This window comes from Nerophis ophidion, linkage group LG15, assembly GCF_033978795.1.
Source record: "Nerophis ophidion isolate RoL-2023_Sa linkage group LG15, RoL_Noph_v1.0, whole genome shotgun sequence".
Taxonomy (NCBI): Eukaryota; Metazoa; Chordata; class Actinopteri; order Syngnathiformes; family Syngnathidae; genus Nerophis; species Nerophis ophidion.
This window is the reverse complement of record NC_084625.1, coordinates 51495675-51510966: the sequence shown is the minus strand read 5'-3', so window position 1 is coordinate 51510966 and position 15292 is coordinate 51495675. Positions and strand designations below refer to the sequence as shown.

General features: G+C 37.1%; 1 protein-coding gene across 4 annotated transcripts in view; it reads left to right on the top strand.

The window, feature by feature from the left end:
• Positions 1-15292, top strand: part of itgb1a (integrin, beta 1a) — a 122815-nt gene that overhangs the window by 59635 nt on the left and 47888 nt on the right. For all 4 annotated transcript variants that reach the window (XM_061922354.1, XM_061922355.1, XM_061922352.1 and 1 more), the window contains exon 2: positions 11654-11714. In XM_061922354.1, coding sequence (XP_061778338.1) covers positions 11654-11714 — 61 coding nt within the window. The remainder of the gene's footprint in view (positions 1-11653; positions 11715-15292) is intronic.

The window sequence follows — 15292 nt, the reverse complement described above, 5'->3', positions numbered from 1 at the left end:
AAGTGAGGAGGAGGGGGGAGTGCGGAATGCCAAAGATGTGCCAGAGACAACTCCGCGAAAAAAACCCTCAAAGTATTTTGCTGGTTTTTGCTCATAGGGTGGAGCGTGCCAGCTTTTATTTTGATACAAAACAGCCGAGCCATTCTATTTTTGGGAAAGTAGAGCACCTTCTCAGCCAGCAGAGACAAGACGATACAGGGTGAGCCGGCTTTAGATGGAGCCAGGGCCAGCATGGATTGACCAGGAGCAGTGCCATGGTCTGGAGTCCAAAAAAATGTGTTCAGTGCTCTTTGTAACAAAAAAAAAAAAAAGGCCAGGGCTTTTTCCTGTACTCGGAAGATCTGTTCCTCCCCCCAGACGCGCGAAGGAGGAATGGAAAAGAAGGAAAAACAGGAAAAGGGCGGTGTACGCTTCCCAACTTGGAGAAGTTGACCTGACTCCAGAGGAAGAGGTCTCTCAGACTTTGCCTTTAAGTCCATAGTACGGTTTGTACGGTACAACGTCTATACAAAAGCAGTGATTTTGTCACGTTGTGTAAATGGTAAATAAAAACAGAATACAAAGATTTACAAATCATTTTCAATTTATATTCAATAGAATAGACTGCAAAGACAAGATATTTAATGATGCCTGACATCCACTGTAATTATACCAAGTACAGGAGCGTATCTATGATTACATCAATGTTTTTTATCATCACATGTTATGTCTGAACAAAACCCAAAACCAGTGAAGTTGTCACATTGTGTAAATAGTAAATAAAATCACATTTGCAAAATATTTTCAACTCATGTTCAATTGAATAGACTGCAAAGACGAGATATTTAATGTTTTGTCAGGAAATACTGATGACATCTGTTAGTCGGACAAGAAGCAAGGAATCATGCAGAGACAGAGTTTAATTTAGCTCATGAGGAGAACGCATGGCGCTGCACACTTAGTCACAGTCTCGCCCTACGCTCTAAGGCAGTGGTTCTCAAATGGGGGTACGCATACCCCAGGGGGTACTTGAAGGTATGCCAAGGGGTACGTGAGATTTTTTTTAAATATTCTAAAAAATAGCTACAATTCAAAAATCATTTTTAAATATATTTATTGAATAATACAAAATATGAATGTAAGTTTATAAACTGTGAAAAATAAAATAAAACAATGCAATATTCAGTGTTGACAGCTAGATTTTTTGTGGACATGTTCCATAAATATTGATGTTAAAGATTTGTTTTTTTGTGAAGACATGTTTAGAATGAAGTTGATGAATCCAGATGGATCTCTATTACAATCCACAAAGAGGGCACTTTAAGTTGATGATTACTTCTATGTGCAGAAATCTCTATTTATAATTGAATCACTTTTCCTTTTTCAAAATGTTGTAGTTATTTTTATATCTTTAGTTCCAAATAGTTCAAGAAAAAACACTACAAATGAGCAAAATTTTTGCACTGTTATACAATTTAATAAATCAGAAACTGATGACATAGTGCTGTATTTTACTTCTTTATCTCTTTTTTTTTCAACCAAAAATGCTTTGCTCTGATTAGGGGGTACTTGAATTAAAAACATTTTCACGGGGGGTACGTCACTAAAAAAAAGTTTGAGAACCACTGCTCTAAGGTTCAGCTCCCGCATCCCTCTATTTATTCTGGAGTTCCCCAGTCAACATTACTGAGGCCGCCTCTAAAAGGAGTGGTCACATATATTATGCAAAGCAGGTCCAGGACGCACAATGTACTGGGGGCCTTGTGATTTCGCCTTGTCTCTGCTTCGTCTGCGTGCTGTCGTTTTGTCTGCGTTGTGGTCCTTGAAGTCCTTGGCTGTTAGTGGGCTAAAACAATAATAATAATAATAATAATAATAATAATAACATCCGCGGCTGAGGCCACCACTCAGACAAGAAGTTTTTGTCCTTGCACAGATAGAAAAAGTACAGCTTAAGCACAATAGCTGATAACTATAGCAACGGACTTTAAGCATACTAAAGTTGTGTGAAAATATATAGTTTTACCGCGCTCTGACGAAATTATTGTATGCCTCCTCTTTTATTTGGACTTTCCCTGATTAAATGGCAACAGCTGTTTCTAAGGGAGGGGGGTCGTAAACCCCCGTTGTCCTTGTTCACAAAACAGTTCAAATAAAAGGTGCTTGGAGGGGGGTCAGGTCCTGCTTCCACTCCGCTTTGTAGATCTCGGGTCAAGACAAAATCTTCCTGTGGATTACAATACATCAAAGAAACCAACACCTTCATGTCGCTTCCCATCCTACACAGCGGAGTGTTACAAGCCTTTTGCTTGGTAAGATCAAAGACAGCATTTGTCCTCTCGCCGGGAACTCATGGAAACACAAAGTTTTGTGATAACTTTGATACAATTATTCTGACAGTTACGACCTCCATTCATCCATCCATTTTCTACTGCTTGTTACGACCTGTATTGTTCAATTAGAGAGTGCTTTATTTTTTGGATTTGTTACGCTAAAGTAGTACCTTAACCTACAAGTATTTCAACCTCTTGTACTTGGTATCATTACAGTGGATGTCAGGTGTAGATCCACCCATGGCGTTTGTTTACATTGTGACACCGGTGAGCTACTGTATCCTCCTACGGTGTGTAGTGAAGCGTGTTTAGCTATTCCTCGTCTTCCAGTGATAATGATACTTGTAAGAAACTTACTTTATTTGTCGTGATGGAGGCCAGGATTAGTGATTTAGAAGTAGCTAAAACACTGCAGACTGTGGATTAATGTTAGCTGCTAGCTATTTAGGCGTGTCTTAAAGCACTTCTTTCTGAGGGTGTTTCAGTGTTATCGTCAGTTTTTACACCAAAATGCGTCCTTTCTGTCGACACACTGTGTCGGCTTGTAAGTACTCTGTGTGTGTGAGCTGCCGAACATGCTCCTCTTCTTGTAAAACCAGCAATGCCACAACGTGAGGACGACGCGCCCGTTAAAATGGGAACCGGTACTTTTTAGAGGCGGTATAGTACCGAATATGATTCATTAGTACCACGGTACTATACTAGTACCGGTATACCGTACAAGCCTACGTACGACTCGGTTCCTGTTTCCTCTTTAGATCAGAGCTCCGTGTTTGTCTTATTTCTCTTGTTCCACATTCATAAACAGGAATTGTTGTGGAAGTCTGGTCCAGAATGTAGTGAGTTTCTGTTTCTTGTACTCTTCTTGTCATCTTAAATACTTTGAAATGCTGATAAATGATATTTTTTACAACATGTGGGCTTTAGGGGAGGATTTGAGGGCGGGCCCCGCCTTTGCTGCTGTTGGCCGTTTCTTGGCCTGCTCGTCTCTCTGCTAAGTTACAGGTTTTCTTTAGAACTCTTGTGTGCAGCTGCAGCGTGTTCCACAAGACCCAATGTGGGCTTAGAACAGGGGTGTCAAACTCTGGCCCGCGGGCCAAATCCGGCCCGCCGTGTAATTTAATTTGGCCCTTGAGGCAATATCAATTTAGCATTAGAGCTGGCCCGCCAGTGTTATACAGCCGCTGGAACACCGCATTCACCGCTAATACTCATACTTGCCAACCCTCCTAATTTTCCCGGTAGACTCCCGAAGTTCAGTGCCCCTCCCGAAAATCTCCCGGGGCAACCATTCTCCCGAATTTCGACCGATTTCCACCTGGACAACTATATTGGGGGCGTGCATTTAAGGCACTGCCTTTAGCGTTCTCTACAACCTGTCGTCACGTCCGCTTTTCCTCCATACTAACAGCGTGTCACATAATATTTGTGGCTTTTACACACACACACGCACAAGTGAATGCAAGGCATACTTGGTCAACAGCCATACAGGTCACACTGAGGGTGGCCGTATAAACAACTTTTAACACTGTTACAAATATGCGCCACACTGTGAACCCACACCAAGCAAGAATGACAAACACATTTCGGGTGAACATCCGCACCGTAACACAACAGAACGAATACCCAGGACTCACTCTTCCGGGAAACTTCCAGCAAAATGACCAATAATCAACGTTTTATTCATGCATTTTCTCTTGCTACTTCAAGGCTTGAATGTTTGGTCCATTCATTATTGTTATTTTATTTTCAAATTTATTATTAGCCTGTGGAAATTTTTTTTATATTTATCTCAGAATATTGCAAATAGAAAAAAAAGGCATAACATTTTTATTTGAATTTTATTTGATATGCCATTGATATTTTTTTAATTATTATTATTTTTATTTGAAACTGGATTTTGCATGTCACTAAAGTTATATAAGGCTTGCTTGTTCAATATTTAATGCAAATCTTGTTTGGGTCCCTATTAAAAGGTTAATTTGTTCAACCTTGGTCCGCGGCTTTGTTCCGTTTAAAATGTTGGCCCACTCCGTATTTGAGTTTGACACCCCTGGTTTAGAAGTTTGTGCTCATTTTGGCCCGACTGTTGTGTAACTTCTTCAATGCACCACGTCGTTATCAAAGCCTTGTTTGATTACACGTGGTGTTATCGAGGCCTGTTTTATTGCGTGTGTCCTGGTAATGAAAGACCTCTTTGTTGTTCTTTAAACTTGAAATGCATGATCATAGACTCAATTCAAATGAGTTGAAATTTCTTGAATCCATTCAGGACAAACTTCTGGATAACAAATAGTGAATCATAAGAGTGGTACAAACTACAGTGTCGGGTTCAAACACCGAGGACATTAATGAAACAGACAAGAAGCAAGGAATTGTCCTCCAAAAATATTACTGGGTATTGTGGCCAGATCTGGCTCTCAGATAAATCCGAGCTGACATTGCGTAACACGATAAGTAATGAATAATTCCACTTGTAATCACAGTGTTAAAAATAACGTTCAAAATATAAAACATTCATTTTTAATCCATCCATTCATTTTCTACTGCACCTGTTGAAGAAGTTGCATAAAGGTAAGACGTTATTTATTTATTATTGGTTAAGGTGGGGCTTGCAATCCTGGGGGTTCTTCAAACCACCAAGCACCCACATGAGAGCCTGTTTCAGGGTTTAAATATTGTTTTATTTTTAAATAAGACTCTCAGTTGCTTTCCTTCTCGCTCGCGCTCTGGCTCCAGCCCCAACCCCGTCTCTCTTCCTGGCTGCTGCTTATAACAGAGCGACATGTGTTTGGGTAAAAAGGCCCAGGTGTTGCGATCTGCTGCTCAGATCTTCACATGTTTGTTTTTTCATTCTCAGTCTGACCCGTTTACTTCCTGTTTTTGTCCATCACTATGGTTACACATCAGTCCACCTGTTATTCTCGCCCCGCACACCTGTTGCTAATTTTCACCCTCCTATTTAAGCTCACCTTTTCTGTTTACTCATTCTCGGATCCTAATTCGCCCACGCAGAACAGTGACGACTCTCATCATTCTATGTATGTATTTTCTCGCTAGCTCTCATGCTAAGCCACTTTATTTTCCAGCTTTCATGCTGAATGTTTTTGTTTACTCTTTTGTGTCCTCGTACCAAGTTTTAGTTTTCCTTGTGTTTTATCCTAGCTTTCACCCTGGCGTCTTTTGGTTTGCCTTTTTATTAGCACCAGTGTTTTGTTTCATAGATCATTTTTGTTAAAAAATGTTTTTATATTATATATATATATATATATATATATATATATATATATATATATATATATATATATATATATATATTATATATGTTTATATAACTCATTTGTATACTCCAGCCTTTAAATAGACTCCCTTTTTAGACCAGTTGATCTGCCGTTTCTTTTCTTTTTTCTTCTATGTCCCACTCTCCCTTGTGGAGGGGGTCCGGTCCGATCCGGTGGCCATGTACTGCTTGCCTGTGTATCGGCTGGGGACATCTCTGCGCTGCTGATCCGCCTCCGCTTGGGATGGTTTCCTGCTGGCTCCGCTGTGAACGGGACTCTCGCTGCTGTGTCGGATCCGCTTTGGACTAGACTCTCGCGACTGTGTTGGATCCATTATGGATTGAACTTTCACAGTATCATGTTAGACCCGCTCGACATCCATTGCTTTCCTCCTCTCCAAGGTTCTCATAGTCATCATTGTCACCGACGTCCCACTGGGTCATTATTGTCACCGATGTCCCACTGGGTGTGAGTTTTCCTTGCCCTTATGTGGGCCTCCCGAGGATGTCGTGGTGGTTTGTGCAGCCCTTTGAGACACTAGTGATTTAGGGCTATATAAGTAAACATTGATTGATTGATTGATATTCTTACCTTTGCTGTGTTCACTTGACGCATCTTCGAGGGAATCGAACCCGGCATCACAATGCCGAACAGACGTAACACCAGGTGGGCCATCTACGGTCCTGGCACACCCCGCTTCGCTGCAGGCCCGCATGCCACGCCCCCTCCACAGTTAGCTTCAGAATAACAATGTTATTACAAAAAAATAGGAGACCTGTTAAACTCTACAAATGTTGGTCTTACTTAAAAATGCACACGTTTAGTTGTGTTCAGTGTTGAAAAAAATATTATATGGCTCTTACGGCCATATGGCTCCTCAGTGCTGAACTCCTCAATATTTGCACCTGGCTCGCTGACAACAAACTATCCATACACTTAGGTAAAACGGAATCCATCCTATTTGGGTCCCATATCAAACTTAAGAAGGTCAGTGACTTCACTATAAAAGTGGGTGACATTGTTATCACCAGGAAGGATGAGATCACCTACCTAGGTTCCATTCTAGAGGCTAATCTTTCCTGTGATAAAATGGCAACCAAGGTGATCAAAAAGGTCAACCAAAGAACGAGATTCCTCTACAGAATCTCCTCTCTGGTCAACAACAACACCTTGAGGATTCTAGCGGGAACTCTCATTCAACCCTTCTTCGATTACGCTTGCACCTCCTGGTACCCCAGCACCTCCAAAACCCTCAAATCTAGACTCCAAACATCCCAGAATAATCTTTTAGACCTCCACCCCAGATCACACCTCAATCCAACCCACTTCTTCAAAGTGGGCTGGCTCAGGGTGGAGGACAGAGTAAAACAACTTGCAATGAGCCTGGTCTATAAAATCCGCTACACCTCCTTGATACCGAAGTACATGTCAAACTACTTCCTTAACGTAAATGACCGCCATAACCACAACACCAGGGGGAGCTCCACAAACCACGTTAAACCCAGATTTCGATCTAACAAAGGTCTTAACTCATTCTCTTTCTATGCCACATCAATGTGGAATGCACTCCCAACAGGTATAAAAGTAAGTGCATCTCTATATTCCTTCAAAAGCGCTCTAAAACAACACCTCCAGGCAACTTCAACACTTTACTAATACCCTCCTCCATTCACATCCCATCTCCCCGGATTATAAACAACTCAAATGTACTTCTAATGTATATACTTGTTCTTATGCTATGTGAACTCACTATGTTCTCTGCTGGCTGTACATATCCTACTAAATAAGACCTACACTGTTTCAATGTCCACATTTCTCTGTTGATGCAATTGTTGATGACTGAAATACTGATATCAACCAAAGCTCCTCATCCCACCCCCCGGATTGTAAATAATGTAAATAATTCAATGTACATACTATGATGATTAACTTGTGTGATGACTGTATTATGCTGATAGTATATATTTGTACCATGAATTGATTAACGTGGACCCCAACTTAAACAAGTTGAAAAACTTATTGGGGTGTGGTCAATTGTACGGGATATGTACTGAACTGTGCAATCTATTAATAAAAGTATCAATCAATCAATCAAAAACGGAAATACATTTTAAAAATATTTGGATTCTTGGCTCTCTCAGCCAAAAAGGTTCCCGACCCCTGTTCTGGAGGAAAGTTTTGTGGTCAGATGAAGTCTGAGGAGCGGTCAAAAGTTCAAGAAGAAGCTTGTGGATGGCTACCAAAAGCGCCTTATTGCAGTGAAACTTGCCAAGCAGATTTGCTCACATTTTCAGTCGACCCATAATAATTTCATAAAAAAAACAACTCAATGAATGTTTTTTTGTGATTAACAAGTATGTGCTCCGATTACAAAAAATAAGAGTTGTAGAAATGATTGGAAACTCAAGATTATATCCTTTAAAAGTGTATGTATACTTTTGACCAGGACTGTACCTCATGTGGTTATTCGCCATCCACACACACGGAGACATCACCGTGCAGCATCGGGAATCTAATCTGTCCTGCGGTCTTGGTGTCTGTGACTATATAAACGCACAGTCCAGGAATGCATCACTTAACACCACACTCGCTGACTGGACGTCAGAGCTTCCTTTACCACACTGTAAGAGAATGCAGTCTTTTAATGGAACCTCTATGAATAGCCCGGAACCGCCACTGGCCTCAGGCGCTCTGAATAACTGCTCACATTTAACTCTAATTTGAGACTCCTGTCATGAATATTGCATCTGCTGGACTCCTCAGCAATGACTTTCAGGAGTTTGTCATTTATCAATCTGCCGGGTGTTGTTGATACATTCCACGTGTGGATTTGATTTGGATGAAATGGTGGCTGATACTACAGTATGTGCACTTAGGGTCATAATCGCTTAAAGTTACACATCTTTCCACCCACCCGTGTAAGTTTGGCAAAAGTGCTTGGGTCTAGTTTCTTCAAAATAGCCACCCTTTGCCCTGATTACTGCTTTGCGCACTCTTGGCATTCTCTCCATGAGCTTCAAGCACACCTGTGAAGGGAAAACCATTTCAGGTGACTACCTCTTGAAGGTCATGGAGAGACTTGCGAAGCATTTCTTAATATTATTTATTTTTTAACCTTTATTTCAAATATGTTGTTTATTGTTTATTGTGAATTTATATTTGTTCACATTGATTGGTTAAGTCATTGATGTCCGAAGTGTGGCCCGGGGGCCATTTGCGGCCCGCAGGTCATTTTTTTAACGGCCCCACGGCACATTTAAAAAAATACGGTTGAAAAATTTTTAAAACGTAAAAAGTAATATAAAACAGCAAACGGGTGAAATGTAACAAGAAAATGTTGCAATGTTTACTCTAATAACACAAAGCTGCCATACAGGCTGTTTATTTCTTTAAAAAATAATAATGAATCAAAATCAATGTCATTATGAATTATTGACCTATTATTGACCTCACCTTAAATTTTCCACTTTGAGATATTTTTGGGGGAAAATGTTGCATATTTTGTGTTTGCCGTATAAAAAACTGAGCTGTTTTTTTTAAAGAAGGGTCTAAAATGAACAAACAAAAAACATAAACAACATAAAACTTATAATTGACGGATAGATCTGAAGTTGATTTTGAGATTATTGTGTTAAAAGTAAACAGTAAAAAAATTTATATTTAATTTTTTAACACTTTAATGAGTAGGACCCTTTTGGATCCCCAATAATTTTAGTGTGATCTGTTTTTAAGTGTCATTGCTCAAAAAATAATAATGAATTAAAATCAATGGTGTTATTAGTTATATAATCTCAAATATTCCACTTAAAAATTTTGGGGTGATAATATTGCATATTTTGTGTTTTTTTCCCATCAAAAAACAGGGTTTTCTTTGACAAAAAGAGCATACAACTTAAATCTTTAAAATCATTACATTGACAGATGGACCTAATGTTGATTTGGAGATTTAAAACTTGAATAATAATAAAACTAAATAAGACTGAATACTGACACATTTTTAATATTTTATTTTTGACCAAAACCCTTTGGGGTCCCCGGGATTAAGCTTTAGTGGAGGCCTAAATGTAATTTCGGGAGAACATCCTCCCAGTAACACAACATAAATGCAACACAACAAATACCCAGAATCCTTTGTATCCATGACATTCCTGACTATTTTATACACCCCCTGTGCGTCGGTAAGGTGGGCGGGGTTGGGGGCGCGGGAGTGTAAAATATATTCAGGAATTGTCACGGATACAGAGGATTCTGGGTATTTGTTGTGTTGCGTTTATGTTGTGTTACTGGGAGGATGTTCTCCCGAAACGTGTTTGTCAATCTTGTTTGGTGTGGCTTCACAGCGTGGCGCATATTAGTAAGTGTTAAAGTTGTTTATATCACAACCATCAGTGTACTCTGTATCACCCAGTACGCCTTTCAATCTTGTACGTGTGATCGCGGAAGCTGCACACATGTTGCCGGACTAACGATCGGTTTGTACTTGTTGTTGAAGGTGTCCATGGCAATGGCTTCACAGAATGCCCATATTCTTGCCATTGATATTTGCGAGAACGTTATCGGCTCCCATCGTCTTCATTACCCCGTGAAACGGGTTTAAATAGCTCTGTGAGTGGTAAAGGTGGCCGACCTCTGATGTATTTCAGCGGGCGGTTGCGGTTCTGATAAAATGTCGGTTCGGGTGGACGGCGTATAGATGACGACTTTGGTGATGCGGTTGCGGATGATATAATTGCCTATCCGCGCATCTCTATTGGTTATGCATATATTGTCCATCCATCCATTTTTCTACCGCTTATTCCCTTTTGGGGTCGCGGGGGCGCTGGTGCCTATCTCAGCTACAATCAATTGTTTTTTATTGGTTTTATATTTATTTATTTTTTGTTTTTATTCAGTCATTGGTGGAGCATAATATATATATATATATATATATACTTTTTTTATTTTATTTTATTTATTTATTTATTTTTTTTACAATTGTTTTTAACATGGCTGTGCAGCACTTTGGAAACGTTATTGTTGTTTAAATGTGCTATATAAATAAAGTGGATTGGATTGGATTGGAAGGCGGGGTACACCCTGGACAAGTCGCCACCTCATCGCAGGGCCAACACAGATAGGCGGACAACATTCACACACTGGGGACCATTTGGTGTTGCCAATCAACCTATCCCCAGGTGCATGTCTTTGGAGGTGGGAGGAGCCTATCCTTGTATTGGTTTAAAAAAAAAAAATGTCAAAATGGCCCCCGCTTGCGTTGATTTTTCAGTCTGCGGCCCTAAGTGGAAAAAGTTTGGACATATCCTTTTTGCCTTGATAGCTGAGGGCAGTACAATCAGAATTAAAAAAAAAAGTTAACATTTAATATAGGTCATAAAATATGTCAATAATTATCGATATCGACCAGTATAAAAAAAACCTATATCGTGATACAGTTTTCAGCCATATCGCATTATAATCATCCCCACTATTAGTCTCACACTTGGGCTTGTGTTACGCCAAATATATCCGTCATGGTTGGTGAATTCTATGTTTTACTTGTTTTAATCTGCACCTTATTTCCCGACTGTGGGATCAATAAAAGTCCATCCTATCTTATGCTCCACACAAACAAACCAGCAATAGCTTTAAGCTGCCTGTGCTCTCATAGATGTGTTATTGTCAATAGTGAGTCATGCGGCTTTTATTAGGCGGGAGGAATCGATACGGCTGACCACCGGAGCTGCAGAGAGGTCAGTATGCATTAATCCACCAGGACTCCGGGGATGCTATTTACAGTAAAAAAAAGGGATTGTGGGGAAAAGGCATCCAGCAGGCTGTGTGACAAAGTACATGAATATACATGTGTGCTTGTCTGAATTGAATTAGCTGCCTGTTGCCCTGCAACCAACTGCAAATAGCCACCCCCATACTTTATTAAAATGGCAGCCATTTAGAGATGTAATCTGTCATCTCGAGGCCGGGTAGAGATTGTCGCCGTTTTGTCAAGCAAATGCGTCGACGTCCTCAGACAAAGCACAACCGTTTATTCTCGTGGAAAATCATGTTGCCATGTCCTTTCAGATGGATGTGAAGCTGGTCTTGATATCTGCATTGTTCGGAGTCCTCTGCGGTGCCCAGAAAGGTAGGATTCATGTTGGATTCTGCTGTACACATGCAAAAAAATTTTTAAAAAAATTACAATGCAACAATGGATTGTCCCGGATCATGTTTTTTTTTTTTTTAGTTTGACTCCCTTAGTTCTGTTTTCAGCGCCCATGGGTTTGTGTTTCTTAGTTGCCGTGGGCGCTGATTATGTTCACCTGCCTCTGATTAGTGTTTGGGATGCTCACCTGCTGCCGGGCACTAATCAGAGAGCTATTTTTTTTCCTGCCTTTCGCCGCACTCTGTCTGGCTGTCTTGTTGTCTATTAAACAGCATTATTCACATGTGAATAATGCTGTTTAATAGACTGTGTTTATATTATTTACATGTGAATAATGCTGTTTAAAAGACTGTATTTGTGTGATACACTTGTGAATAATGTTGTGTAATAGACCACTTATATTATTCACATGTGAATAATGCCGTATAATAGACTATATTATTCACATGTGAATAATGCTGTATATTAGACTGTATTTATATTATTCACATGTGAATAATGCTGTATAATAGACTATATTATTCACATGTGAATAATGCTGTATAATAGACCGTATTTGTTATTCACATGTAAATAATGCTGTATTATAGACTATTTATGTTATTCATATTTGAATGATGCTGTATAACATACTGTATTTATATTATTCACATGTGAATAATGCTGTATAATAGACTGTACTTTTGTTATTCACATGTGAATAATGCTGTATAATCGACTGCATTTGTTATTCACATGTGAATAATGCTATATAATAGACTGTATTTATGTTATTCACATGTAAATAATGCTGTATAATAGACGATTTATATTATTCACATGTGAATAATGGTGTATAATAGACTGTATTTATGTTATTCACATGTGAATAATGCTGTATAATAGACTGTATTTATATTATTCACATGTGAATAATGCTGTATAATAGACTGTATTTATGTTACTCACATGTGAATAATGCTGTATAATAGATTATATTATTTACATGAGAATAATGCTGTATAATAGACTGTATTCATGTTATTCACATGTGAATAATGCTATATAATAGACTGTATTTATGTTATTCACATGTAAATAATGCTGTATAATAGACTGTATTTATATTACTCACATGTGAATAATGCTGTATAATAGACTGTATTTGTTATTCACATGTGAATAATGCCGTATAATAGACTGTATTTATATTATTCACATGTGAATAATGCTGTATAATAGACTGTATTTTTATTATTTGCATGTGAATAATGCCGTATAATAGACTATTTATATTATTCACATGTGAATAATGCTGTATAATAGACTGTATTTTTATTATTTGCATGTGAATAATGCCGTATAATAGACTATTTATATTATTCACATGTGAATAATGCTGTTTAATAGACTGTATTTATGTTATTCACATGTGAATAATGCTGTATTATAGACTATTTATCTTATTCATATTTGAATAATGCTGTACAACCGACTGTATTTATATTATTCACATGTGAATAATGCTGTATAACAGACTGTACTTTTGTTATTCACAGGTGAATAATGCTGTATAATAGACTATATTCACATGTGAATAATGCTGTTTAATCGACTGCATTTGTTATTCACATGTGAATAATGCTATATAATAGACTGTATTTATGTTATTCACATGTAAAAAATGCTGTATAATGGACGATTTATATTATTTACATGTGAATAATGCTATATAATAGACTGTATTTATATTATTCACATGTGAATAATGCTGTATAATAGACTGTATTTATATTATTCACATGTGAATAATGCTGTATAATAGACTGTATTTATGTTATTCACATGTGAATAATACTGTATAATAGACTGTATTTATGTTACTCACATGTGAATAATGCTGTATAATAGATTATATTATTTACATGAGAATAATGCTGTATAATAGACTGTATTCATGTTATTCACATGTGAATAATGCTATATAATAGACTGTATTTATGTTATTCACATGTAAATAATGCTGTATAATAGACTGTATTTATATTACTCACATGTGAATAATGCTGTATAATAGACTGTATTTGTTATTCACATGTGAATAATGCTGTATAATAGACTGTATTTATATTATTCACATGTGAATAATGCTGTATAATAGACGGTATTTATATTATTCACATGTGAATAATGCTGTATAATAGACTGTATTTTTATTATTTGCATGTGAATAATGCCGTATAATAGACTATTTATATTATTCACATGTGAATAAGGCTGTATAATAGACTGTATTTTTATTATTTGCATGTGAATAATGCCGTATAATAGACTATTTATATTATTCACATGTGAATAATGCTGTTTAATAGACTGTATTTATGTTATTCACATGTGAATAATGCTGTACTATAGACTATTTATCTTATTCATATTTGAATAATGCTGTACAACAGACTGTATTTATATTATTCACATGTGAATAATGCTGTATAATAGACTGTACTTTTGTTATTCACAGGTGAATAATGCTGTATAATAGACTATTTATATTCACATGTGAATAATGCTGTTTAATCGACTGCATTTGTTATTCACATGTGAATAATGCTATATAATAGACTGTATTTATGTTATTCACATGTAAATAATGCTGTATAATGGACGATTTATATTATTTACATGTGAATAATGCTGTATAATAGACTGTATTTATGTTATTCACATGTGAATAATACTGTATAATAGACTGTATTTATGTTACTCACATGTGAATAATGCTGTATAATAGATTATATTATTTACATGAGAATAATGCTGTATAATAGACTGTATTCATGTTATTCACATGTGAATAATGCTATATAATAGACTGTATTTATGTTATTCACATGTAAATAATGCTGTATAATAGACTGTATTTATATTACTCACATGTGAATAATGCTGTATAATAGACTGTATTTGTTATTCACATGTGAATAATGCTGTATAATAGACTGTATTTATATTATTCACATGTGAATAATGCTGTATAATAGACTGTATTTATATTATTCACGTGTGAATAATGCTGTATAATAGACTGTATTTTTATTATTTGCATGTGAATAATGCCGTATAATAGACTATTTATATTATTCACATGTGAATAATGCTGTTTAATAGACTGTATTTATGTTATTCACATGTGAATAATGCTGTATTATAGACTATTTATCTTATTCATATTTGAATAATGCTGTACAACAGACTGTATTTATATTATTCACATGTGAATAATGCTGTATAATAGACTGTATTTATGTTATTCACATGTGAATAATGCTGTATATTAGACTTTATTTATATTATTCACATGTAAAAAAATTCCCAAGTGTTTATTGTCTATTGTGAGCAAACTGTGGTGCTGAATTTCCCCCGGGGATCAATAAATTACTTTCTATTCTATTCTGTCTAATCTGTAAAACATCATCCATGCAACATTTTGAGCAAAGAACCAGCATTACATGTTATGTAGACCACATGGGAGTCTTTTACATTTAGAAAAAAAATGTCTTATATATGAAAATAGTCCT